At 33.1% G+C, this 26,082-nt stretch overlaps 1 protein-coding gene across 2 annotated transcripts; it reads left to right on the top strand.

The window, feature by feature from the left end:
- The first annotated feature begins 4,369 nt into the window (after positions 1-4,369).
- LOC148624099 (uncharacterized) lies at positions 4,370-26,082 on the top strand. Of its 2 annotated transcripts, XM_088566596.1 has the most exons (16): positions 4,370-4,441; positions 7,706-7,809; positions 8,023-8,109; positions 8,650-8,688; positions 10,333-10,419; positions 11,334-11,443; positions 13,505-13,572; positions 15,876-15,911; positions 16,137-16,312; positions 17,824-17,883; positions 18,320-18,577; positions 19,156-19,206; positions 19,979-20,047; positions 20,846-21,355; positions 21,834-22,012; positions 23,949-26,082. In XM_088566596.1, exons 2-16 carry the CDS (start codon positions 7,728-7,730, stop codon positions 25,356-25,358), a joined length of 3,222 nt encoding a protein of 1,073 aa, XP_088422722.1. In that variant the 5' UTR covers positions 4,370-4,441; positions 7,706-7,727; the 3' UTR covers positions 25,359-26,082. The 2 variants fall into 2 exon arrangements, with proteins under 2 accessions (XP_088422722.1, XP_088422723.1); XM_088566597.1 differs by lacking the exon at positions 10,333-10,419.

Raw genomic sequence — 26,082 nt, 5'->3', positions numbered from 1 at the left:
GGAAGTGAAATAAACTTCAATGCTTATAATATAAAATAATCATGATACTCCACGTGTCGAATCAGGAGCGGATCCAGGAGTTTAGAAAAGGTGGGGGCACAGATTTTGAGGTTAATTTTTTTAAATATTCCTCTAGAGTGGTTGCAATGAAGATATCTTTTGTGGTAATATTTGCGAAAAATTAAAGTTTTAACCTAAGACCACCTAATTCTACCTCTGACAAAACTATACTTTGCAAATTTTATGGGGCGCACGCCCGCCACGCCCCCGCCTGAATCCGCCCCTGCGAATTGCATGTAATTGGTGCCATCGACAGTTCTAAGTCTTAAGAAATATTCTGTAAGTGATTTTAAAAATGTTTAACTTGATCTTTAATTCATGGGAGAAAAAAAGACAAACAAACAAACAAACAAACAAACAAATAAAACAAAACCAAAAGAAAAACCTAAGATATGTAGTTTTTGTCCAGATTAGCATGTGTTCTGTGAGCATGCAATCTCTGAAAAATTGAAAAAAACTGAAATGGTTACCAAATAATTTGTGTATTTAAATATTTCTATACTTGTTTACGTATATTACTATACTTCTATATTCACTTTCAATTTCCTTCAAAAACATGAAAGGGTTGCAACTTAAATCTTGCAACCAACTAGTTTAATATCGTACATTTCACGTAAAACATTTTTAATGTTGAATCAATTTTCAAAATTTACTGCATCATGCATGAATTTATTATCAAACCGAAATGATTCCTTTGATAATTATGCGTTGAGTTTCACTGAGTTACAGTTATTTGAGATCTACAATACTTCCAATCACAATGCTAATGACCGTGAAATTTAGGCTATGCATGATTATCAGGACAATGATTCTGACCACTTTGAACATCGCGGCTTTATATACATGTTCATGCTTATTATTAAATGATAAGTCACATTCACAAAAATACCCCCCCCCCAAAAAAAAAGAACAAAACAGAACAAAACAAAACAAAACAAAAAAAAACAAAAAAAACCCCAAAAAAACAACCAAAAAAAAAAAAAACAAAACAAAACAAAACAAAACAAACATAACATACACAATTTGAATTTATGATAGTTTATCTATACGAACATCAGTCAACGTACACCCGCACAATAATTGAACATAGAGAATAGAGAAGAATACCAGTATACTCAAGAAAGTCATTGTAATGTATATAAATGTAGCAGATAAAAATTATGTTCACCTTGAGGTTAAACATTGTGGTTGAAGGATCAGCATCAAGGCTGTATCAGCTTCATGTTTAACACACTATGATTCTCAATTAGTATTTCAATACCCTTACTTGAAAAGCGGGAAGTACTTAGTGAATCATGGTGTCCGCCCGTTCATCTTTTCGTCTGTTCGTCCGTCCCTTGTTCATATAGAGATCATGGTGTCAGCCCGTTCTTCCGTTCGTCTGGTTCTAATTCGCAACTCCTCTGAAACCGCTGAATGGAATTTGATGAAACTTTCAAAGATTTTTTTGTACATGACGCTTTGTTCACATATTACTTTGTTTTCCCTATTTGAATGACTTTCCTGATGCAAAACATGGACTTTGCCATTGGTCGACCGAGGAGGGTCTATATTTTAATCCTCAACTGCTATGGAACCGTTGAATGGAATTTGATGAAACTATCACATAATGCCATTGTGCACTTCTTATATTTTTTTTCTATCTTAAATCACAAATGGGGAAAGGAGAGCCGGGGGATAGGAGGTTATCGCAAGGTGAGTTTGACTCAAAGTATTTCTAGTTTTTGTACTGGTAATTGTGATAACATTTTAACTGTCCACGAATAGTAGTGTATATATTAGGAAAAACATAAAACCCGGAAAAACATTCCTACAACATGTAACTTACAGTTTTATTTCCGCCGCTCCACCATACTTTGGTCAAGGTACGTTAGGATCATAGGACCAAGTTAGAAAGTAACTGGTTAATGTCATTCACCCTGACAAATGCCCAATCATCAGAATCTCATCAAAAATGAAACCAGTTGACCATGATTACATCCTTCATGGGCATACACTGAAAACATAAACATCTACTAAATACCTAGGAATAACTATACAATCAGACCTAAAATGGAATAAACATATAGACAATAAAACATCAAATGAAAGCAGACAATTGAACTTCTTAAGACCTACGCAACTAAAAGTATCAACGAAAACAGTAAAAGAAAGAGCATACATGTCACTAGTGCGACACAAGCTTGAATACAGCGCCTGCGTTTGGGACATACAATAAAAAAAAACAAATCTAACAATAGAGATGGTCCAACGCAGAGCATCTTGGTTCACTTGTAACAGATATCACATCACCAGTTCTGTCTCTAATATGCTAGAACATCTGCAATGGCCAACATTAAAGCTTAGGCGTATTCGGACAAGACTGGTAGTATTTTATAAGATCATTCAGCTTCGACTAGCAATATACCCAACAAATAATTGTATCATCTAACAATAGAACCAGAAATAAACATCCCTACCATTATAAACAAATTCAGACAAAGAAAGACAATTATAAATGTTCGTATTATCCACATACCATCATACAGTGGAACATGCTACCAACATCTTCTCTGTACTACAGTAGACAGTTTTGGAGAGCAGATCACCCCACCGTCTGCTCTGTCACAAATTTTCTACACATAGTTTAAAAAATACAAAAACAAAAACAAAAACAAAAAACAAAACAAAACAAAATCACTTTTAATTTTAAAACAATTTTCACTGTATATAATACTTTTCATCAATTGTAGTAAAAGTTCTTTTTTAAATTTATGCTGTAGCCAAGCATGCAATAGCACGTAATAGCATAATGACGGCATGCGGAAATATGAAGGAGTAATCAAGGGAACCAAGGTTATAGCAGTTAACCAAAGAATGTAATCCAGGGAGAAAGACCAGACATGGAAAACAGACATACACAACAAAGAACATAAAGTAACTAAAATCATACAAACAAAGTAACAAAAGTAAATGAGCAACTCGGACTCCACTAAAAACTAGGAGCATGGACCAGGTGCACCGGTAGGGTAAGCGTCCTCTGCTTTTCTAGAAACACCCGCCGAGTTGCTCATAAAAAGTCAAGTCCGGGGTAGACAAAGGAAAGGAAAACTATGACCCGTTGAATAAATCAGTTTTCATGGTGCTGATGGATACACCATAACGATCCACGAGTTCATGATGACGACCATAAAACTTCTGTAGTGATGACTTCAATCTTGTAGCAACATAACCCTGTTCCGGAAGCCTATTTGTTAGAGTTCTAGCGCGATACAAAATGTCTGCGTAGTTTCGGCAAGCTCTGGCATAACGTATGAGTTGTGATATGAACACTCCATACGCAGGAGCCGAAGGGATGTTGCCACAGATGAAAGGAAAGTTGACAATTCTGAATGAAAAGTCATCACGTTTGTCGTAAAGTTTGGTCAATAGTTTTCCTTTACCATCGATTTCTAAGTGTAGGTCAAGATATGAGGCTGACTTCACAGTGTCTGTAGTATCTTTTATCTCAAGTTCTTTTGGGTAGATGCGATGTATCAAATCCCCGAAATTAGTATTGTTTAAAGATAACACGTCATCTATATAGCGGAAACTGAGATTGAAGGATCTAGCCAAACAATATTCTTTCTTTCTGATCAGATCAGCTATAAAGTCAGCCTCATAAGAGTGAAGGAATAGGTCAGCTAGTAAAGGAGCACAATTTGTTCCCATTGGAATGCCGACCGTTTGTTGAAAAACACGTCCACCACACTGGACAAATATGTTGTCGATTAAAAATTCCAGCATTTTGTAAACATCTTCCTCTGTATATTTGGAAGATGATTTGGAATTATTTCTTAGAAAGTATTAGGAATCTCTACCAAGAACTATATATTTGTATCTAGGTGTACCATCTTTTTTGGAAAAACAACGATGTATAATGTTTTTAAGTCGGGGTTTTAACTGAGTATGGGGAATAGAAGTATACAGTGTTGAAAAAATCATAGGTTTTAATGCTATTATATTCAGATAATAATCTTGAACTGATTGTCTCCAAAAGATCTTTTGAATTTTTCAGGATCCACATTGAATTAATACCACTACGGGAGTAACAAGTGTTGTGGTAGGACTGTAGACCCTCTTTGACAGTTGTGAGTACAGAAGTTAAACGTTTTGAAAGACAGATAGATAGATAATTTGCCTGCGAGTCTCTATTGAGCAATGTTGGGCCAACGAAAATATAGGAAATATAAATATGTTCATACATTAAAATTTGATTTCTGACAGTTTGACACTGAACGACGTGAAAAAAATCCGGAAAAGTAATCGTGGTTCGTCCGTAACTGCCCAAATTTTCTTAAACTTCCGTTTGTTAAATTTGTAAACAAGAAATGGTTTTTTGATGGCATCATTTTTAGTTGAAGTAGGTCAAGTTCTCTAAGGTCTTTTCTTGATTCTGTTTATCAGAACTAATTGAATGTAAAATTTTAGTTCCAATTTAAAACTAATTTGTCCTTAATCAATATTTCTTCTACTTTAAAAAAAAAATTAAAACAGCACATACTTGTTCAACTTTCGCTTTCCTTGCGTTTTGGTAGCATGCTTAATTTTTTTTTAATAAAAAGAAGGATAATATTTGGTAAATTTCCGGTAATCTGTGTTTAAATGTCTGATTAATTGTGAGGCGTCACAATTATCAGGACTCCGTGGAGTATAATCCCTGTTTGGATTCAGTGACAATCAGTGTCAGGAGCTATTTTCTGATGTGACAAATGGGATTAAACTCAGTGGAAGTTATGCAGTTTGCATATTCCTTACAGAAGTAAAACTGAAAAGAAGGTTTCTGATTATGATACTTGGTGATCAAATCAATATATAGTCTGAATTTCCTCTGACCCTGCAATCTACCTCTTTTTTATTTGGATATTGATATGTCGGCTTGGGGTCAGAATGATGTGCCATACAAAAAGTTGGAGATTTAGCGGTACCGCGGAGTATCGCCCTTCAACCGCTTGTAACGACTTTCAAGTTGAAATTGTGCATGTCGCACCTACCTAGTTCGATTTCGGAATCATTTTCCTGGATGCTGATACCAAATTTGCTACAAAAATTACATTTATTACTGAAGTTTCAATAATTTCCCACGAGAGACCCCGTTTTGTTGACATCTGTGTCATTACTGATGTTACTACCTACATTATACATGTACATGTATAAATGACATGTTCATGTACAGAAAATAATGTACATTTGTACTAATGTATAGCTTAAGTAAATGGAAATGAATTTTACCCACCTACATGTAGGTTGTGAGGAATTAACTGATATCATAAACAAGGGAACAACCTGGGAGGCCACAAATTATATGTTACTTCCAGAGAACTTAAAAAAGTTATTGTGTTTGAATCAGAGTCAATTAGGAATTTAAATTATAGTACTTAGTAATTGTGGAAAGACTTAAATCAAATCCTAAGTTAGCTTACACATCACATAATTAGAAGACGACAAGTATTCTTCAACAGCATATTAAATTGATTACACTACAAAAGTCAACCAGTTCGCTATTACTATAGGCCAGACTTACAAGGGAACACACAGCACAAACAGGCACTTTTATATTTTTAATTGAAATGGAGGGGCTCATACAAAACCTAAATACATGTGACATGAAACAAGTAGTGAATTTTAACACATTACAATTAGTCATATGATATTATATGAAGCATGTGAATAGCATTTTAAAAAAGTTTACAATTAATCCTACGAGTACATGCATTTGCATTATTTATAAGGTGCATTTGATTTTTTAAGATATGTAAATGTACCATGTACTCACAATGATGGATGAAGTTTTAAATTATTACTTTTGTGAGGTAAAAGATTTTAGGTATGTTTTTTTCCCTCAGGAGGAACTCATTGAATCTGCCATTGGTTCCCACTACTAATTTTGCTTAATGTGTAGACGAAAATGTCGCACAGATAAATTTAAATATGTTATTAAATAACAAAGTATACCACTTTGCAATCCACAGAAATAATATAGGCATGAATCTTTGTATATGTTCAGGCTTATCATTTTTTTTTCTTTTGAAATACATCACTCTTAGGCCTTTTGCTTTCGGAGGAAGCCTCCAAATATATTTTGTATGTCATAAAAATCATATATCTCAAAGTAACTAAAATACTATGATATACATATTAATTTTACCACATGCACCAATAAAGCAATCACAAGGCACATTTTTTTTACATCTACCGTAAAATATACTTAAAAAATTGGAATGCTATAAACAGCTATCAAAATGTGTCCTTTCCTTATTTTGTGAAGTTATTGACCATTATTACCTTCAAGGCTTCAGTATATGATAGCTCAAATGTGTATAACAGAAAACACCCCCATCCTTATAGTGATAGTTGTGACATATTGAGGACAAGGTCTTGATCAGTTTTGTTACATAAAAAAGCTATACATTGCAAAAATTTTGGGTGAGGAAACAGAGTTGCCCTCTCACTTTTAAAAGTTGTAAGCATGGTAAGTATGAATGTAATTATGTTAAATGGTTATTGTTGTTGATTTGAATTCTTAGATTAGAGTTGAGTTCAATCTACCGATTTCCTTATTTTGTCATGTACGTGTACTATGTGAAGCAACTTCTGTTTCCAAGCTTGCTTTCTGTTACAATATACAATGTAACCATGAAGCCTTACAGTGTATAGTAAACAGAAAAGGAATGTATAATTCTGCGTAAATCTAACTGCCATTGATACAAGTAGTTCTTTGGTGTGCTAGTTGATGGTTCTCCATTTCAATCAAGAAGTTGTGGTCAGTGCTTCAAAACATATCATGAAACAGGAATATAATACTTTAATTGCATCCAATAGTATTCATCCAATCATTCAGTGAAAAAATTGGTTTTGTGGAAACAATGACCTATTTACCGATTATGTGCCGTTGTCAGATTTTAGATTATTTTTAACTGCAAATTAGCGTTATCCAAGGCAGAAGACGAGTCAAACGAAAAAAAAAGTCCTTTTTTTTTGCTTTGAATTTATTAACGTGGCCTTTCAAATTATGAAGTAATAGTAAAACATTAATGGTTGACATATTTCATACACGTAGTCAACACGCGTGTAAACAAGACATTCATCTTTTGTTATTATTCCACATCAAAATATTTTGGCGAATGGTTTTGTACATATAGTCAAATAGGTGTCGTCACAATCCTAACATCATTCTAAAATTTTGATAAATTATTTCCTTGAGCAATTACAGTTTTTCTTAGATAATAATCCTATATATTTTAGCCTACCATGTGATTGATGGCAAAATCATGAATAAATTATATGATGTATCATTCTTCCGTTAATTGAAATCATTAATACATTTACAAAATGTACATGTAAAGTTTTATAGATATTTTTTAGGTAAAAAATCTTGATTTGATCTATTCTGTAGTACATTTTGTACATGTACATGTGTTAGTGGCCAAATCAAATCAGCTCCAGACACTGAATTCCAATAGGGATAAGTATATTAGGGAACCAAGCAATCTGTTAATGACCAATGGATAAGAAATCCTCACACAACTGAAAAGATTGAAGGATTATGCAGTCATGCAAACTGTCCAACAAATCCATACACAAGCCCATGTTTTAAATGAATATCAATAATTTTATTTATTTTCAGTTTTATGGGATAAGGAATAAAGATGTTTAAACGGAAGACAGATTCTATAGCACAGGAACCTAAAGAGAAAAGAACAAAGACATCAGAAGTATCTGATAGTGAAGGTAGACGAATATAACAGACCCAAGTTTTTTTTAAAGGAAATCCCCATCTAGTTATTGTACTATTTATATCTGGAAATGCCCATTTATTAGTTACTTTACATGGGCATGTCTGCTAAAATACTGAAACAGAATCTACGTGTACATGTATGACATTGGAAACTTATAGTAGGGAAAACAGTGTATTGTTAAATAATATGTCATTATATTTCTCAGGTGAAGAAGAAACTGGTGAGGAACAGAATACTTCAACAAGTTCTCAGAACAATAGTTTACTAGGAAAATTGATTCCAAATTGGTCATGTAAGTACATGAACATCTACAATGCAATATATTTATCATCACATTTTTTTTGGGCTTCTATTAATCACAAGTTGTTTATTTATTCGATTAAGCTTCCTATAGGGGTATTGTATCGATGGATGTGATATGCCACTACTTCCTGTTTGCTGAAAAAGAAAACAGAATTTTGGTTAGGCCAAAAAACAAAAAAAGTATTGTTTCCTGCTGCCTGCAAAAAAAGTGGGTGGGTTGGTAGGGAAATAATTTTTTTTTTTTTTTTTTTTTTTTCAAGTCCATGGGTAAACAGTGTAGACTTTAACAGTGCTTGAGCCAAAATGGCCATAAAATATTTAGGGTAGGCACAAAATTATTTTTTGGCCTTGTATTGGAATGGAAAGCTGAGATATCAGATTATTTGTTTAAACATGACATTATAGTACCGGGTATATCTGAATGAATTATGAATATGATCATCCATGTATTAGTTTTTCTTACCTTTTTTTTTTTAAACCTTGAACGTGTGAATGAATTAACATACCTATTTTTTATTTGTTTATGCAGGGGGAAGTCCGAAAACTACAGAGAAAGGGGACAGTTCAGGTAAACATAAGTTGATATCATACATTTTGTTTGACACTAAATACTACTTCTACAATAGATGTACTTATTTATCTACAGTCAATAACTTATAAAAAACAATGTCTTACAAAGATTGATTGATTGTTGGTGTTTAATGCCTGAGTAGCAATATTTCAGTTATATCCTGAAATGAAAAAATGTGATGGAACACCAGGATTATTGGGTCAACAAATTTAGATTGCCACTGGAAATAGGGAGAGGTGGGTAGGTTTGGGCATTTTAACCTCCTGTGGTGGAGACCAAAGTTTCTTACTCCTCAGAATACCACAGCAGGGTTCTTTAATATGTGAGAAACATGGCATTTTTCCCAACACATTGCACCACTTTGATTTGCAGTCAGGTTTTCCATGTTATGGCCTGATGAGCCAAGTACATGTATGTAGTATGCCAGGGTTACCCCATTCAACCACCTGAGGCACACAACCTAGTTGCTCTGTGGGCAGAGCGCCCTGGTCCCCTGTCAGTTTTTTTAGCAGTATTTAGTGGCCTTTCACGACAAGCTTAGCGCTGCTTGCAAGTCTATTCTAGATGGGTTGTCTCATAAAGGAACGACACATTTATGTGGTAGACTATTGTAAAACAACTAGAAAAACTTCCAAAGTAAATTGCCTAGAATAAGTTGGAGTACAACTTTGGTAGAATGTTAGGCACACATTTCTACTCACCAAATTAGGTTGATAAAATATGCGAGAAAGTAATTTTGGTTTAAAGTATAACCAGTCCTTGCCAGCATGTTTATAAATTATAATTTATTACCCCTCCCCCCTCCCCCCCCAAAAAAAATAGGCTTTGGGAAGTCATATTATGTGAGTTTAGGGCTAGTGGTAGCCATCTATAGTGAGTTTAGGGCAAAACATTTGTATATAGGAGAATTAAAGATATTTTTTTATTGATTCAGTGTCAATACTGCACTGATCACCATTGATAAGTATTTTGCTTACATTTTTTAGCAGTAAACTATTGTTTGAGGGAGAAAATTTTAGATCAAAAGTCCAATTTAATGGTAAAGAGTTTTAGGTTATAATCCTCATTTATGAATGAGAGTTAAAGATTAGAATCAGCTATAATGATATTGGCACATACATGTATCCAAACATGGTAATTGGAACTATACTCATTTATTACAAATACACTATAAAAATAACCTTGTATGCAGAAAGAAAATATTCTTATAATGTTAGCCAATACATAATTAGTCTACATATAATTTTAGAATTGGATTGGGAAGAATCTGGACAGATTAATGAGGGCCCCACCACGAAAAGTGGCAGTCACCCTATAGTGACCACTCTGTATGTCTGTGTATGCGTGCATGCTTCTGTTCATTACAAACTCGTGTCCAGACTGTAACATTTTTGTCTTTCAGTGTATGCTTTTTACAAATTTGCATTTGGGTATATCACCTAAAGACGATGTGTCGCATACCATGGATAATGGCCTATGACCTTTAACTTTGACCTCAAGGTCAAATTCCTGTTTTTCACTGACAAACTCATGTCCGGACTGTTATTTTTTTGTCATTCTTTGGGCTTTTAATATTTTTTCAGTGACAAACTTGTGTCCAGGCTGTGACTTTTTGAAAAAAAATGTTTTAATTTTCTTTAGAGGTCAAAGTTCAAAATGCACCAGTTGGGAACAGTTTATCTCCTCAGTCTCCTAGAAAAGCCAGTTCTATCATAACAAACAGTAAAGGTAATCATGGTTAATAAATATCTTTGAATGAAACGACAACAATTAAATAAGCATATAACTTCGGGCTTAACAAAAAATATTTATGATTTCAATTTTATATGGCTGGAACAAATTAAGATGTACAATGATGTGCTATGGTGATAGTGATGTCTTGACAATTACTTGAGTACTCTTTGAAATTGAACTACAATGAGCCATACCAGATGAGGAAGAAATAAGAAAGCAGCATTACTCCACACATACACCTTACAACTTTATCAAAGTTGTCCCAAGTGTGCTAGTCTTTATAGTCTCATGTACTATGTATTAATACAATCAATCAATCTTCTGTCCAAAGTTTATGCCTAGACAGTATACTTAATACAAACCACTTTAGTAATCTGACAATATAAAACTGAATATCTAGCATGTTGATATCTAATGATGAACTACTTTTATGCAGACAAATAAAGCAATAACCAAATAAAATGACCAAGAGTCTGTGACCTTGTAACAAGTACATGTATAAAGCAAAAAGGAATGAATCCTTTAAATCAAAATCAATACACTTCAGTTGAATAACATTTTAGTGTTTCCATTTTTTTATTTAATGCTAAATGAAATAAGTTCTTTGACAATTAAATAATTCAATACACACACACTCTCTTTTAAAAACTCTCATTGGCCTCTTCTCAAAACCATACTTTTATATTAATCATTGTTACTTTTATGATGATTACTTTTATTTCAGCTTTTATTGGTCAAAATTCATGTTTGCTTAAGACTATAAACAATACTAGATATGTAAGATGCTGTATTTCTGATCAGCATCGTGAGTTGTAGAAGGCAGTTAAATGGAAAACTTGAAATGCAGTAATGTATCATAGAAACAATATTAAGTGCTATTTGTAGTATAAATGAAGTATATTTTATAGGTGTTGTTGTTCTGGTGGGTAATTTAAAACTTAGTAACACATGGCAGGATGAACTACTAGACATGTCATCAGATGGATATAAAACTATGGCTCAGAATGTTATTAAACTGGTGAGAAATTTTATTCCTTTTTTTGAATGAGCTTACAAGGCATTTTAAATACATTCAACCTTTATGAGCTAACATCTATAGAATAGTTGTTTTTTATAATACTGGAAGGGTACTAAATATCTGCTTATAGGTTAGTAAGGCTTTCCTGGTTATCAGTAACTATATCATTTAACCTTTGTCCTTGCTGGCATCAGTTTTATATTTCTTTATAGAAATTCTCTAGTGTTATAACTGCCATTCTGGTATAAGACAGTAATCAAGGAAATCAATATTCTAGCAGAAATCAACAGAATGTAATCCAGGGACAAAGACCAGACATGGAAAACAGACAAACACAACTAAGAAAAAAAAGTAACTAAAATAATATATACAAAGTAACAAAATAAAATGAGCAACCCGGACTCCACTAAAAACTGAGAGCATGGACCAGGTGCACCCATATGGTAAGCATCTTCTGCTTTTCTAGAAACACCTGCTGAGTTGCTCATAAAGTCAAGTCCAAAGAAGAAAGAGAATAGAGGAAAGGAAAACTATGGCACATTGAACAAGTCAGTTTTCATGATGCAAATGGATACACCGTAGCGATTCATTCTGGTAGAAAGTCATGTTAGTGTTAGAGTGGCCGTTCTGGTAGAAAGTCTCATTAGTGTCAGAGTGGTCATCCTGGTAAAAAGTCTCATTTGTGTCAGAGCTGCCATTCTGGTAGAAAGTCTCTTTAGTGTCAGAGCAGCCATTCTGATCGAAAGTCCCATTTGTGTCAGAGTGGCCGTTCTGGTAGAAAGTCTCATTTGTGTCAGAGCTGCCATTCTGGTTGAAAGTCTCATTAATGTCACAGTGGCCATACTGGTAGAAAGTCTCATTTGTGTCAGAGTGGCCATTCTGGTAGAAAGTCTCATTAGTGTCACAGTGGCCATTCAGGTAGATAGTCTCATTTGTGTCAGAGCTGCCATTCTGGTAGAAAGTCTCATTAATGCCACAGTGGCCATACTGGTAAAAAGTCTTATTTGTGCCAGAGTGGCCATTCTGGTAGATAGTCTCATTAGTGTCACAGTGTTCATTCAGGTAGAAAGTCTTACTTGTGCCAGAGCTGCCATTCTGGTAGAAAGTCCCATAAGTGTCACAGTGGCCATTCTGGTAGAAAGTCTCATTAGTGTCACAGTGTTCATTCAGGTAGAAAGTCTTACTTGTGCCAGAGCTGCCATTCTGGTAGAAAGTCTCATTAGTGTCACAGTGGCCATACTGGTAGAAAGTCTTATTTGTGCCAGAGTGACCATTCTGGTAGAAAGTCTCATTTGTGTCACAGTGGCCATTCTGGTAGAAAGTCTCATTAATGTCACAGTTGCCATTCTGGTAGAAAGTCTCATTAGTGTCACAGTGGCCATTCAGGTAGAAAGTCTCATTTGTGTCACAGTTGCCATTCTGGTAGAAAGTCTCATTAGTGTCACAGTGGCCATTCAGGTAGAAAGTCTCATTTGTGTCAGAGCTGCCATTCTGGTAGAAAGTCTCATTAATGTCACAGTGGCCATACTGGTAGAAAGTCTTATTTGTGCCAGAGTGGCCATTCTGGTAGAAAGTCTCATTAGTGTCACAATGGCCATTCTGGTAGAAAGTCTCATTAGTGTCACAGTGGCCATACTGGTAGAAAGTCTTATTTGTGCCAGTGACCATTCTGGTAGAAAGTCTCATTTGTGTCACAGTGGCCATTCTGGTAGAAAGTCTCATTAATGTCACAGTTGCCATTCTGGTAGAAAGTCTCATTAGTGTCACAGTGGCCATTCAGGTAGAAAGTCTCATTTGTGTCAGAGCTGCCATTCTGGTAGAAAGTCTCATTAATGTCACAGTGGCCATACTGGTAGAAAGTCTTATTTGTGCCAGAGTGGCCATTCTGGTAGAAAGTCTCATTTGTGTCACAATGGCCATTCTAGTGATACTTTTTTGTCTTGGCTTCAAAATATATGTAACTGTATAGTTACAAATTATTTCACAAAACCATTTACAGATAAAATATGATTATACATGATAAATAAATATTAGTTTGATCTTTTACTTATTTTTTTTCAGATGGATGATGTTTTACACAACAGTAATGTGTCAAAAGTTTACATGAGCTCAGTTGTAGTGAAATTCAGGTAAAATGTTAACAATCTTGTTGTTTAAAGTAAAACTTAATTCACTATGAGAATATATATTGATGTACAAAGCTGTTTATTAAGTACCAGTATTGAACATTGATGAATGAGTGGCATGAACACATTTTTCAGCAAGATGTGGGTTCAAAATGTTAATAAATTTAAGAAGATGATTGTAGCTTTTGCAAATCATGAATCTTTATTGTAAAGTATTTTTATCTTTGAATAAATAAGAATGTTAAGAAATTATGATTTGAGATATTCTTATTACTGAACTGCCTGCACAACATGGTCTGTTATGAATTTTGTAAAAAAAAAAATAATAATCATTGGTTTGCTCTACTTAAATCTAAATCTATTTTTTATATAATACCAAACTTTTTATACATGAATTAAACTGGATAAAAGCATTATCGCTATTTTGTTTAAAATCCCTTTGATCTTGCTATATGATAATTTTCAATCTCATGCCAGTCGAGTGAGAATGAAAATTATCGCCAGTTTCCATGTCCTCGTGTGAAATACTAGCAACAACGTAGGAATATTTGACAACCCAAACAACCATCTGTTTATCTACAGCCTATGAAATAATGGCTAATTTGTGGCAATATTTTCTAGTCTAAAATGGAAAATGATGAAATTCAGTGTCTTACCTGATTAAAATGAATAAATCCAAAAATTATTCCACAAATTTTGTATGCGACCATCATAGTTAACTGAATTTTTTCAAATGATGTGTATCACAGCTGCACAACGTAAGTGATGTCACATAGCACGTGCTGAAAAATAGTCACGAAAGGAAATTTGCAGCACTTATAAAACTTACATATTTAGGTCAGGAAAACTAAAAATAAAAGAAAACTAATACCTTACAATTCAGCAAAACAGCGATAAACAGATAATTAAATATTTTTTCAACTCGCAGGAGTTTCTCATGCTCATCTCTCGTTGAAAAAATATTAAATAATCTAATAGTATTCAACTTGCATTGCTATTGGTTGGACTCCAACAATTCAACCTCAGGCACAAGCATAATTACATTGATTATACTTACAACAGTAAACACTTAGACCATGAGGAATTGAAAAAATGAAGGGTTCAAAATGTCGGTTTCAAAACTCATTTAAATCTAGTTTACTATTTTGCATTTGTGATAATGACTGTGTTGACTTGTATTGTTTTTATTGGTGGCAACTATTCTATAGTCTATTCTATTTTTGAATATAGTAATTATTTGAATACAACATGCATTGTAACATTGAATATCATTGGCTAATATCATCAAGGACATTTTACATGAAGAGATGTTTTGGCCTCTACCATTCTGAATTTCCATAGGACAATCATCCAACTTAAGGTTTGAAGTAAAGGTATTCTAATTAGATTTATTAAATTTTTGTTCTGATTGAATAATTTTTGTCTTGGCTATAATGAAAATTGTAGACGATGAGACTATGATATGTTTTCAGTGTTTGCTTCCATGTAAAGATTTTTATGTAAGACTTTTGATTAGGCGATAAAAAACTTATTCTAGGTCAGTTATATTTTGTGCATACTGGTCGTTGCATTAGCATTACATTAAAGTTCCATGTCTATTTCATGCATGTTTCCCCACAGTCATGGTCTATGAACTTTGCAATTTATTTTTTAAAGATTAGTGTTACATTTTTTGATTTAGTCAGTTTGATATAAACAACTTGTTTTAGGTCAATGTTATTTTTATATGAACAAAATCTCTTTAACAAAAGATTTTAAATGAACTGAAATTTTCAGTAATAACCTATTACCATATAAAGATGTGCATATAAAAAATATTTGTCAATGCAAAGAAATCTACAAAACTTCCCAAAATAGAGTGTTTATTCATTTATTAGATATCATTTAATGATATGCATATTACATTTAAAAAAAAAGATTGAATAGATATTATTGGAAAAACTTCACTTTTGAAAAAATAATCAATTTTGTTGTGAACACAAAATCTTCAAAATTGCATTGTAGAATTTTTTTTAATATAAAGTAGTTTATTTCTGTTATGAGCTTTACAATTCTCAACTTTGGCTGAAGGGATTGAAAAATTCACTTTGAATTATTGAATTTATTTTTAAAAAATTGCTTATTTCATTGTCCCAAGTGTTATTAAAGACTAGGCATACATTTTTTATGTATAATTACTATTTTGAAAAAAAAATAAAAATAAAAATTTAAACATATACCATATTTGATGTGGACACTTAGTTATTGTGAGTACAATAGTGTATGCATTTAGTAATTTAATTTTTTTTTTTTTTTTTATATTACAGTAATCTTCAGAACAGTACTAGAACAACCAGGAAAAGGTATGGATATTCAGTAGTCATATTTACTATAGGATTACCAGTAGTATTTCTCTTTTTATTTCTTTTTACAGCTGAAATCTTTACTACATTCTGATCATTTCAGGCAATTAATTGTAGTGTTATTGGCATTTCAAGCCACGTTCAGTTTTGTTCAAATCGTCATGATATACTTACAGAAAGATTATAACTGTGGAAGGTAAAAGAATGTCTGTTGTTCTATTTCAGTCCAGGAACTATATGTGTCCAGACTGAGATGACTTTTCATCATACCTATACCAAGCTGTTTAGTGACATAAAAGAGCTCTGTGATAATGTAGAGGATTTTATCCTGCTTCAGTCTTCCTTAGGAGAAATAGATGATGGTGTAATACAGATAGCTGATGGGGCAAATTCTGTTATTGGTATGGATTATCTGTTTTATTATATCTACTGCAAACAAAGTTTATTGGGTATATAAGAATCACACTCTATCTGTTTGCCCATTCTTCTGTCCACATTTCCTGTAAGTGAAACTCATCTGAAATGCTTTAGGGATTTAAATTAGATTTGGAGGAAGGTTGGCCATCATATGTAGAAGAGCATGTAGGATTGTGATTATTGTATGAGGATTCAAAAAGAAGATAATCCAACTTTAGGGTTTTACATGTTAAAAAAACTTTTTAAGACCAAAAAAAGATTTTAAGATCTAAAATGCTTTAGGGATTAGGAAGGTTTGGCATCATACGAAAATGTACATGAAGAGTAAAGTAATTGTCACAGGGCTTCAAATGGAGATGATCCAATCTATGGGTTTTACATCTAACTCTATTTGAAGCAGGGAGTATTTTCTTTTTGAGCTCACTGTATTTCTTGTATTAATCATTCAGATTACTATTACTACTTTATCTGTATATTTCTGTTAAAGCTGCATTAGCTGCCAAATTTGTTCAGTTCTGATTCTACTGAATTTTGCTGATTCAATGAAATAAGTTTGTACTAATGCAATTGAAGCAATAAATGTCGATAATACCTACAGTATATTATGAAAACAACGTTTTTTTGATTAAAGAGGATCGATAGCTCTGATCTAATTATTTTTCGCCATTGCTTCCAAAAATTGCCAAGAGAACATTCATGTGGGTTAAAAATACTTTGTTAAAAAAATGACAATAATGGATACACAGGTAAGCACGTGTCTTGTTTACATTTCATTTCATCTATTTCTTGATTAGTTTTCAAATAAATAAATTAAGAATCGACCCTTACAGCACATGGGCATATTAAGGTCACCAGAAGTTACATGCATACAAATTTATCTTGGTCGACTTTTTGTCTTGCAAGACAATAAATGTATCAACACCTATTTCATATATTTAATGCATTTTATTTGTGGATATCAAATGAAATTATAGAGAAAAAGTACAATTTAGTAGAAATAATTTAAAGTTAAGGCATATTTCAGTAGACACAAACATTTATGAAAATGACAGCTAATGCAGCTTTAAGGTGTTTTTCCATGTAAAACAGCCCATGAAGACAGTTCTGTGTGACCTTGTCTGACATGGCATTAACAGCCACTTGTATTCAAAAATCACTGGTTGAAATGTATTGACAAGAAAACTTGTGTTGCAAATTGAAATGAAATCAATTTAAGTAAGAAATTGCAGGAAAATATCAAATTTACAACCAATATAGATAAGCAGTTAAACTTGAAACCTATTTTGACAAATTGCGTCATGTTAGTTTCAAGCAATTGAAACCCACATAAATTGAACACTAGTTTAAATTAAACAAATCCTTCAGTTCAATTGGGGTTCCATTTAGACCAGTTTTACTGTAAAAATATACAATCTTTTAAGAGTTTTTTTTAGTTCTTGGCCAACATTACTGTAATTTCTTATCTCTGATTAATATAATGTATGTTATTTTGTAGTGGAAGAAAAAAATGATAATAACAGTCACACCAAAGAAGAGATTACCCATGGCCAAACAGGTAAAACTGTTAATGTTGTATGATGCATGTATTTTTCACTCTCCTTTAATTCAGCACATTTTTATGCAGTATTGAAAGTTACTCCTTACTTAATTTCATAGAGCAGATTTCACATGAAAATGTACTAAGTCCATTATAAGTTGTGAATGTGGCTGTAAGAAATTCTTGCTTCACAAAAGAATGGTTGAGATTACTTTCTAGTTATTATGCTTATCAACAGACCTAGGGATACAAAGCTGTCAAGACAAAGATCAAAGAGGAAAAGAAACAATAGATCAATAGGAAATACCACCAAATCAGCTTCAAAATGTCTCGCACCCAGGTTGGCACTTTTGCACACCATTTTCTTCACATAAGTTCTGTGCAAAACATATTAAGAAACCATGAATGACTTTGCTATCATGTGATGTATTTGTGATATTGTGTATATTTATAGGTGATTCATTTAGAAATGATGAAAACAAAGGTGACAAATTTGAAGATGCTGAAGATTCAATGGAAGAAAATGGCAATACAAATACAAGTCATAAATCAGAAAACAATGAGCATCAACATAGTTTAGAAAATAATCAAACACAGCTTGAGAGTGTGACATCTAGTACTCAATCTAAGATTGATATCTTTGTCTGCACTGAAGGGGAAAATATTGTAGTTGGAAGAACAACAATCTCTGATAGTATCGGTGATGAGCCTGGTAAGTCATTTGTACTTGTGATATCTACACCATCACTTAACTCTTTTCTGTTTCTGGTGTGATGATTGACAGTTGATGTTAATGTATACCTGTATCATCTGCATTTATGTTAAAACTTATATACCCATCATGGAAATAATATAAAGTGTAGTATGTAGCTTAATATGATAGGCTATACATATACATATGTAGACACCCCGCATATGGAATATAATCATTTACTCATGCCTGCAAAGAGAGATAATCCAATGTAAGAGTTGAACTTACTTCCAGACTGAAACTAGGTGTTGTGTGCAAGCTTGCTTACTGTATTTCTTGTAAGTAATTATCTTAAAAAGAGTACAATACTTTACAAACCAACAGAGTTCCCTAAAGCAATGAAATATTTATCAATGATCGAAAACATTGTTATAAAACTTCATCACAAAGCATTTGGTAAAAAAGAAAATGGGTATTTGTTAAACAAGGCATTTTCAAACTTCTGACTTAATTTACAAATAGGTACATTATTGATATGTTAAATGCTTTTAAAATCCTTCATAATTTCAAAATATAATTTATTTATTCTTTTGTTGAAGGTGCAGGTAGAGAAAACAGAGCACCAGCCAAAACAACAAGAATAATACCTGGTATGTGTATGGTATTAGGTTACGGTTGTGTACCACAGGGAAAATTAGATGTTTGTCAAATGTTTTGAAGAAACCTGAAAAACACATGTTTGTCAAATGCTTAGCACCACCATGAAAACGACATATGAAAACATACATTTCTGAAAAACAAGTAAATAAAAAATGTACAGTAATTACATGTTTCCAAATTCAATAGGATATATGAAATGAGTTATGTGCCTGCTGACAATTTTTCTTCATAGATACATTATCTCCTGATTTCCATCTGAATCAAATTTGTGAAATTTTACTTCCCAATTTGCCATTGACATTTATATCTGAAAAACATGTACATGTGAAAGATCGTTTTTGTACATCTTATTTGACACTTTTGATTTGAACATTAAAGTTTTAATCATGGTTTAAAATACATTTTAGTAGAAATTCAAGAATGTCTATGTTAAAGGGGTGCTGGCAGTGGCTGGGATTAGTTTTTTGGGCTGGGTTGTATACTCACTGGGGTGTAGCGGATGACTTTAACGGCACCACATTTATGAATGACTAACTATTTGTCATTTATTTTGTTCAATAACTCGAATAGACAACTTTATTAAAGAAAATTATTCTTGCCTGAATTTCCATCCTCCATCTTGGGATGACCGTAACAGCCGTTAGGGTCATCCACTTTATCCCAGTGATATTTGTAAGGCATTAATATTAGTTATGATTGCCTGGTTTAATATTTACATGTTCAATGAATACCTGCTTTCTCAAAAACTGTTTTACATTGCAGACAAGAAGGACCAGAATAGAAATCCAAAAGGAGTTACCAAACCCAAAAAACATGAAGAACAACCATCAGGTAATTTATTACTTACAATGATATTTAGGATGTCCATAAAGTGTCTGAAGATGCACCCTTGATACCTTGAGAAGGGCCTACTGGAAGAGATGTTATTTGTAAATATATTTGTAAGCATATTTGTAAAGTCCCTGCTTGTCAAATACCAATTTAGCTTAAATGTCACTACTTTAGTAGGTACATTGGAGGGAGATACCATTGGATTCTCTACATACAGGATCATGCTGTCTGTTTCAGTTATATTATAGTATCTGTTAAACCTTTAGAATTTAAATTGATCTACAAAATTTGCATAAAACTAATGTAGTGAGAGAAATGTTTGAAAATGACAGATTACAATGTTATTGACACATTTTCATAAGTGGTATTGTACTGACAAACAAGGGAACAAATGTTCTCATTTTATTCTTTTTAACTATGAAACAAATTATCATTCAATAATTAAAGACATCTTTAAGGTGCTTTTCTGCATAAAGAAATATCTATTTTTACTTTTGGTAACCGAGAGTCTGATAGGAAAACATTTTGTTCCTTTACATTTTAACTTTTGTAATCATTTTGGACATTTTTTATACCATATCATCTGCTGTTATAATGATGTTACATTAAGTAGTATGTTGTAGGTATGTTGTAATATGTGTCCTGTTATTAAGGAAACAGCAGTAAATTACCAGGTAGGTATATAGAATGAACCTCAAATCTTCATTCTGTAACTGTATGAAGTGATTAAAATATTCATGAAAATTATTTCTTTTTTGTTTTAAAGAATTTATAATCGTTTGATCTGTCTTTCTGCAGTTAGTGGCCTACACCCAAAGAAAGCTACACCCAAGGCTGAAACCAAACAAGCAGAGTCTGAGTCTGACAATGACTGTTTTCTGTCAGAACCTAGTGTTTTAGTGTCTGTTTCAACCACATCTAATACTGTTATTCTTAAATGGGACCGTCCTAAGAAAGGTGCCAAATCAGTTGACCATTATGAAATAAAATACAAAGAGTGTAGAAAGAAGAAAGGGAAATGGGTGTCTGTTTTGTCAGAAGGACCAGAAAAGACCGTTAAAGTAAAGGACTTAAAGGCAGAGACAGAGTATGAATTTAAAGTTAGGGCTGTCAATGAGGATGGTGAAGAAGGACCATTTTGTCAACGGTCCATCAAACTTACCACCATGTCATCTCTGGCAAGGTCACTGATTCCTATTACCAATATGATAGAGAAAGGTTGCCCTAAAGTTTACAAACTACCTCTCACTAAAGATGTGGATACAGTCAATGAAAATGCTAAAACCAGAAAGTGTGTGTTTGGGAAAGGTAATTAGGATGTGAAGTGTAATTTTCATAAAAAGAAAAAGAAAATTGGCAATGAAAACATTTTAAAATTGTGTACTATTGCAGCAAACTTCTTTAAATTTATATTGTAATGTACTGCAATATTAATAGTAGACATTACTGTATTGTAAAGTTCCATGTTATCAAAATTTTCCATTGTATTTATTTTACTTCAGCATAATAGTGATTTTAAAATTTGAATTTCATATTGATTGTTATGTTACCATAATGGGAGAACTGCTTTGTAACATTATCAATGAGGTTCATTAAACAACGTAATGTATATCAAAGGATCATATGGACTATGACATCATTGGTAAAAAGGTGTTAAAATGATGTTGGCATATAAATTTATTATATAATAATCCTGTTAAAAGATGCAGTTTTACTTCATGACTACAATTTTTGGTATGCATTTAAACAGCAATATCAGTATTTTATATTGTATCTTTGTCTTAAGCACCAGATGGTAGAGCTAATAAAGAAAAAACAATTATGGTGATTGGAGCTACTGGATCAGGAAAGACAACTCTTGTAGATGGGATGATTAACTACATCACTGATGTATCATGGGAGGATGATTTTAGATTTTCTCTCATTGATCTTACAGAGGATGAAAAGAAAAGGAAAGCCAGTGAAGTAAGTTAAGTAATGATGTTAGACTTTTATTTCTATTTTTCTTTTATCTGTATCACCAACAATGAAAGCAGGTATAGTAGATAATCGACTCCTTTTTTTCTTTTACCTGTATCACCAACAGTGCAAGCAGGTATAGTAGATAATCGACTCCTTTTTTTCTTTTACCTGTATCACCAACAGTGAAAGCAGGTATAGTAGATAATCGACTCCTTTTTTTCTTTTATCTGTATCACCAACAGCAGGTATAATAGATAAATCAACTCCTTTTTTTCTTTTACCTGTATCACCAACAATGAAAGCAGGTATAGTAGATAATCGACTCCTTTTTTTCTTTTACCTGTATCACCAACAGTGCAAGCAGGTATAGTAGATGATCGACTCCTTTTTTTCTTTTACCTGTATCACCAACAGTGCAAGCAGGTATAGTAGATAATCGACTCCTTTTTTTCTTTTACCTGTATCACCAACAATGAAAGCAGGTATAGTAGATAATCGACTCCTTTTTTTCTTTTACCTGTATCACCAACAGTGCAAGCAGGTATAGTAGATGATCGACTCCTTTTTTTCTTTTACCTGTATCACCAACAGTGCAAGCAGGTATAGTAGATAATCGACTCCTTTTTTTCTTTTACCTGTATCACCAACAGTGCAAGCAGGTATAGTAGATGATCGACTCCTTTTTTTCTTTTACCTGTATCACCAACAGTGCAAGCAGGTATAGTAGATGATCGACTCCTTTTTTTCTTTTACCTGTATCACCAACAGTGCAAGCAGGTATAGTAGATGATCGACTCCTTTTTTTCTTTTACCTGTATCACCAACAGTGCAAGCAGGTATAGTAGATAATCGACTCCTTTTTTTCTTTTACCTGTATCACCAACAATGAAAGCAGGTATAGTAGATAATCGACTCCTTTTTTTCTTTTACCTGTATCACCAACAATGAAAGCAGGTATAGTAGATAATCGACTCCTTTTTTTCTTTTACCTGTATCACCAACAGTGCAAGCAGGTATAGTAGATGATCGACTCCTTTTTTTCTTTTACCTGTATCACCAACAGTGCAAGCAGGTATAGTAGATAATCGACTCCTTTTTTTCTTTTACCTGTATCACCAACAATGAAAGCAGGTATAGTAGAAAATTGACTCCTTTTTTTCGTCAAGCTTTAGGATACAAAAGCTTTGTGTTATCTGTATCTCAAAAAAAATTCAAACCACTAAGTACATTTTTCAGCAGTATATGCTATCAAAAGTACATACTTTGGGTAATTTGTATCTTTTAAACTTGCTTAGTGTTTACCAGGTATACATACATACTGAAGACATTTGTGTGCTGACTAATATATGATGATTATGCAGGTCCAGACATGTTATTGGTCTTGTTTAATTAAGAATCATTTTAAAGTAAACATTGGATTATGATGTGTACCTTATAGTGTTCTGTACAGTAATATTAAACTTCTGACTCAGCTTCATGGAATAGTTTTCTCTTTGTATTGATGTGTGTTTCATCACAATCTGTCATGGATCTGTGAAACTGAAATATTGGAAAATAAAAGGTTAGGAAGGCAGACAGTCATTTGAAAATAATCTAGACTTTTTAAGAATCTATATTCATAAAGGGCATGGCAAATTATAAGTAATACTGGAAATTATTGTTTTGTCCTAGGCCCTTGTTAAAAAAAAGCCCAATCTGATATGAACTAATACATATGGACCACAAAATTTCTTTTCTAATTTAGCTCTACAATAAAATCTTCCATTTCCAACAAGTTTAGCATCCTGGTACAAAAATTTACTGTTTTAGTTAATGATTGATTTTCAAATGCAGCCAAATTCCCACCTTTTATAGTTTAAATAAATCTAAATTATTCAACTATGTTGGTACTTGTTTTTTTATGTCCATTTCAAGGAATAAAGTAGTAAAATATTTTCAGGCCGAGTCTCAGACAGAATGGATAACATGCTACACAATACACAGAATGGAAGGTAGTAATATTGACTACACCCTGAACATCATTGACACACCGGGATTTGGTGATACACGGGGTATAGCAAGAGACAAAAGGATTGTAGATCAGATACGGGAATTCTTCACCACACCTGGCAAACAAGGAATAACTTGTATTGACGCTGTATGTTTTGTCACCCAAGCACCTCTTGGTAAACTCACTCCACCTCAGAGGTACATATTTGACCAGATTCTATCAGTATTTGGACAAGATATTGCATCAAACATATTTGTATTGATAACATTCGCTGATGCAAATGAGCCGCCAGTAAGAGCAGCCCTCAAAGCAGCTAATGTGCCTTATCAGAGATCTTATAAGTTCAATAACTCAGCTCTGTATGCTTCCCCAGAGAATCAAGCAGAAGCTGAAATGGGGAACTTATTCTGGAGGATGGGGAGGGATAACTTCAAAGTGTTCTTTGATGAATTAAGATCTGTTGAGTCTAAGAGTTTACTGCTCACATCTGAAGTATTACAGCTGAGAAAGAGACTTGAGGCTACCATACAGGGTCTTCAGGAGCAAATAGCAATGGGTATGAATAAACTTAATACAATCAAACAGGAGAAAGAAATTCTCAAGAGACATAAGGAGGACATAAGAGCTAAGAAGGATTTTACATATGAAGTTGATGAAATCCACATGTACCAGATAGATCTTGAACCAGGGGTGTATGTCACCAACTGTATGGCTTGCAATAGAACATGCCATTACCCATGTGGGATACCAGATGATATAAAGAAAGAGAATTGTGCAGCAATAGACCAGGGACAATGTACTGTTTGTCCTATGCACTGTCACTGGAAATTACATAAGAACAACCCCTTTAGATTTGATACGTATACCATGAAAGTAACCAAAACTTACGAGGAACTAAAGCAGAAGTATGAAGTGGCTCAGAAGGAGGCTCAGAAGCATAAATGTGTTCTGGGTAAAGTAAAAACTGCCTTCACAACTCTTGGTCAGGATGTAATGACCATGGTTCATGATGTTAGATGTTACATTAACAAACTGAATGATATTGCTCTAAGACCCAATCCACTCAGTGATAAGGACTACATAGATCTCCTTATTGAGAGTGAGAAAAGTGAGAAAAAATATGGATGGGAGCAAAGAATAAAACTCTTTATGAAATTACGAGATGAGGCTGAACTTATGGAGAAAATGCATCAGCAGAATTACCAGCCATGGAGTTATATTAGCAGTGGAGAGAGTGATGACGATGACGAGGATGATGACCATACCACATCACAAGGCACTGAAGATGAAGACCTGTCAGCGGGGGATGAAGCTGTCATAGATCTTCCATTGAATCCATCTAATATGGAAGTAGAATAAAATCTTCTAAAGCAACTTTCTTGTTTGATGTGTTCAATTAATTGGTCTTGTTTTATTTAAGTGATTATCAGTACATGTAGTAAATTCTGATATTTGTTTTACTTATATGATTTTTATTTCATACATTTATATACATGCATACTTTGGATTGCTTGGGTTTTACAATGATTTGGATTTGATTGAATTATGACATCCTTGACAGTAATTGGATGAATATTGCCAGAACAGTGAATTAGTCCATTTTTCGCTAAACTATATATACAGAGATTTATATTGAAAGTGAAAACTTGTGAAGTGATTGGACTGTTTGCAAGGGTTTGGTTCTCAAATTGACAGAACATAATCAGTTCCAAACACATTTTGGTGTAAACTGTGATAAAAGAAATTTGACAGAAAATTTATGGTACATGTATTTCTCATCAAAGTTTCTGTCATTTAAGACAGTCTAGTCTATTTTAAGGTATCTACAGACATACCTATATTATTTCAGACAAAAGACTTAAATCTGAAAAATTATTTTTAAAATTTTGCATTATGTTACAAGTGTAGAAAGCATTTTAGTTACATTTGGTTTTTAGTTGTTTGGTATTTACTTTAAGACCTATAAAATAATCCTGACTTGTTTATGTTATTATTTTTTGTTTCTTTTATAGCATGATAAAATGTTTATTACTATGTAACATTGGGACCAGCAGGAATAAATAACAAGTTTTGTGTCATAGAA

Source organism: Perna viridis, chromosome 2, assembly GCF_037379345.1.
Source record: "Perna viridis isolate PV_CMFRI_1.1 ecotype Kerala chromosome 2, ASM3737934v1, whole genome shotgun sequence".
In the NCBI taxonomy this organism is placed as follows: Eukaryota; Metazoa; Mollusca; class Bivalvia; order Mytilida; family Mytilidae; genus Perna; species Perna viridis.
The sequence above is the reverse complement of the archived record's forward strand: the minus strand, read 5'-3'. Positions and strand labels throughout refer to the sequence as shown.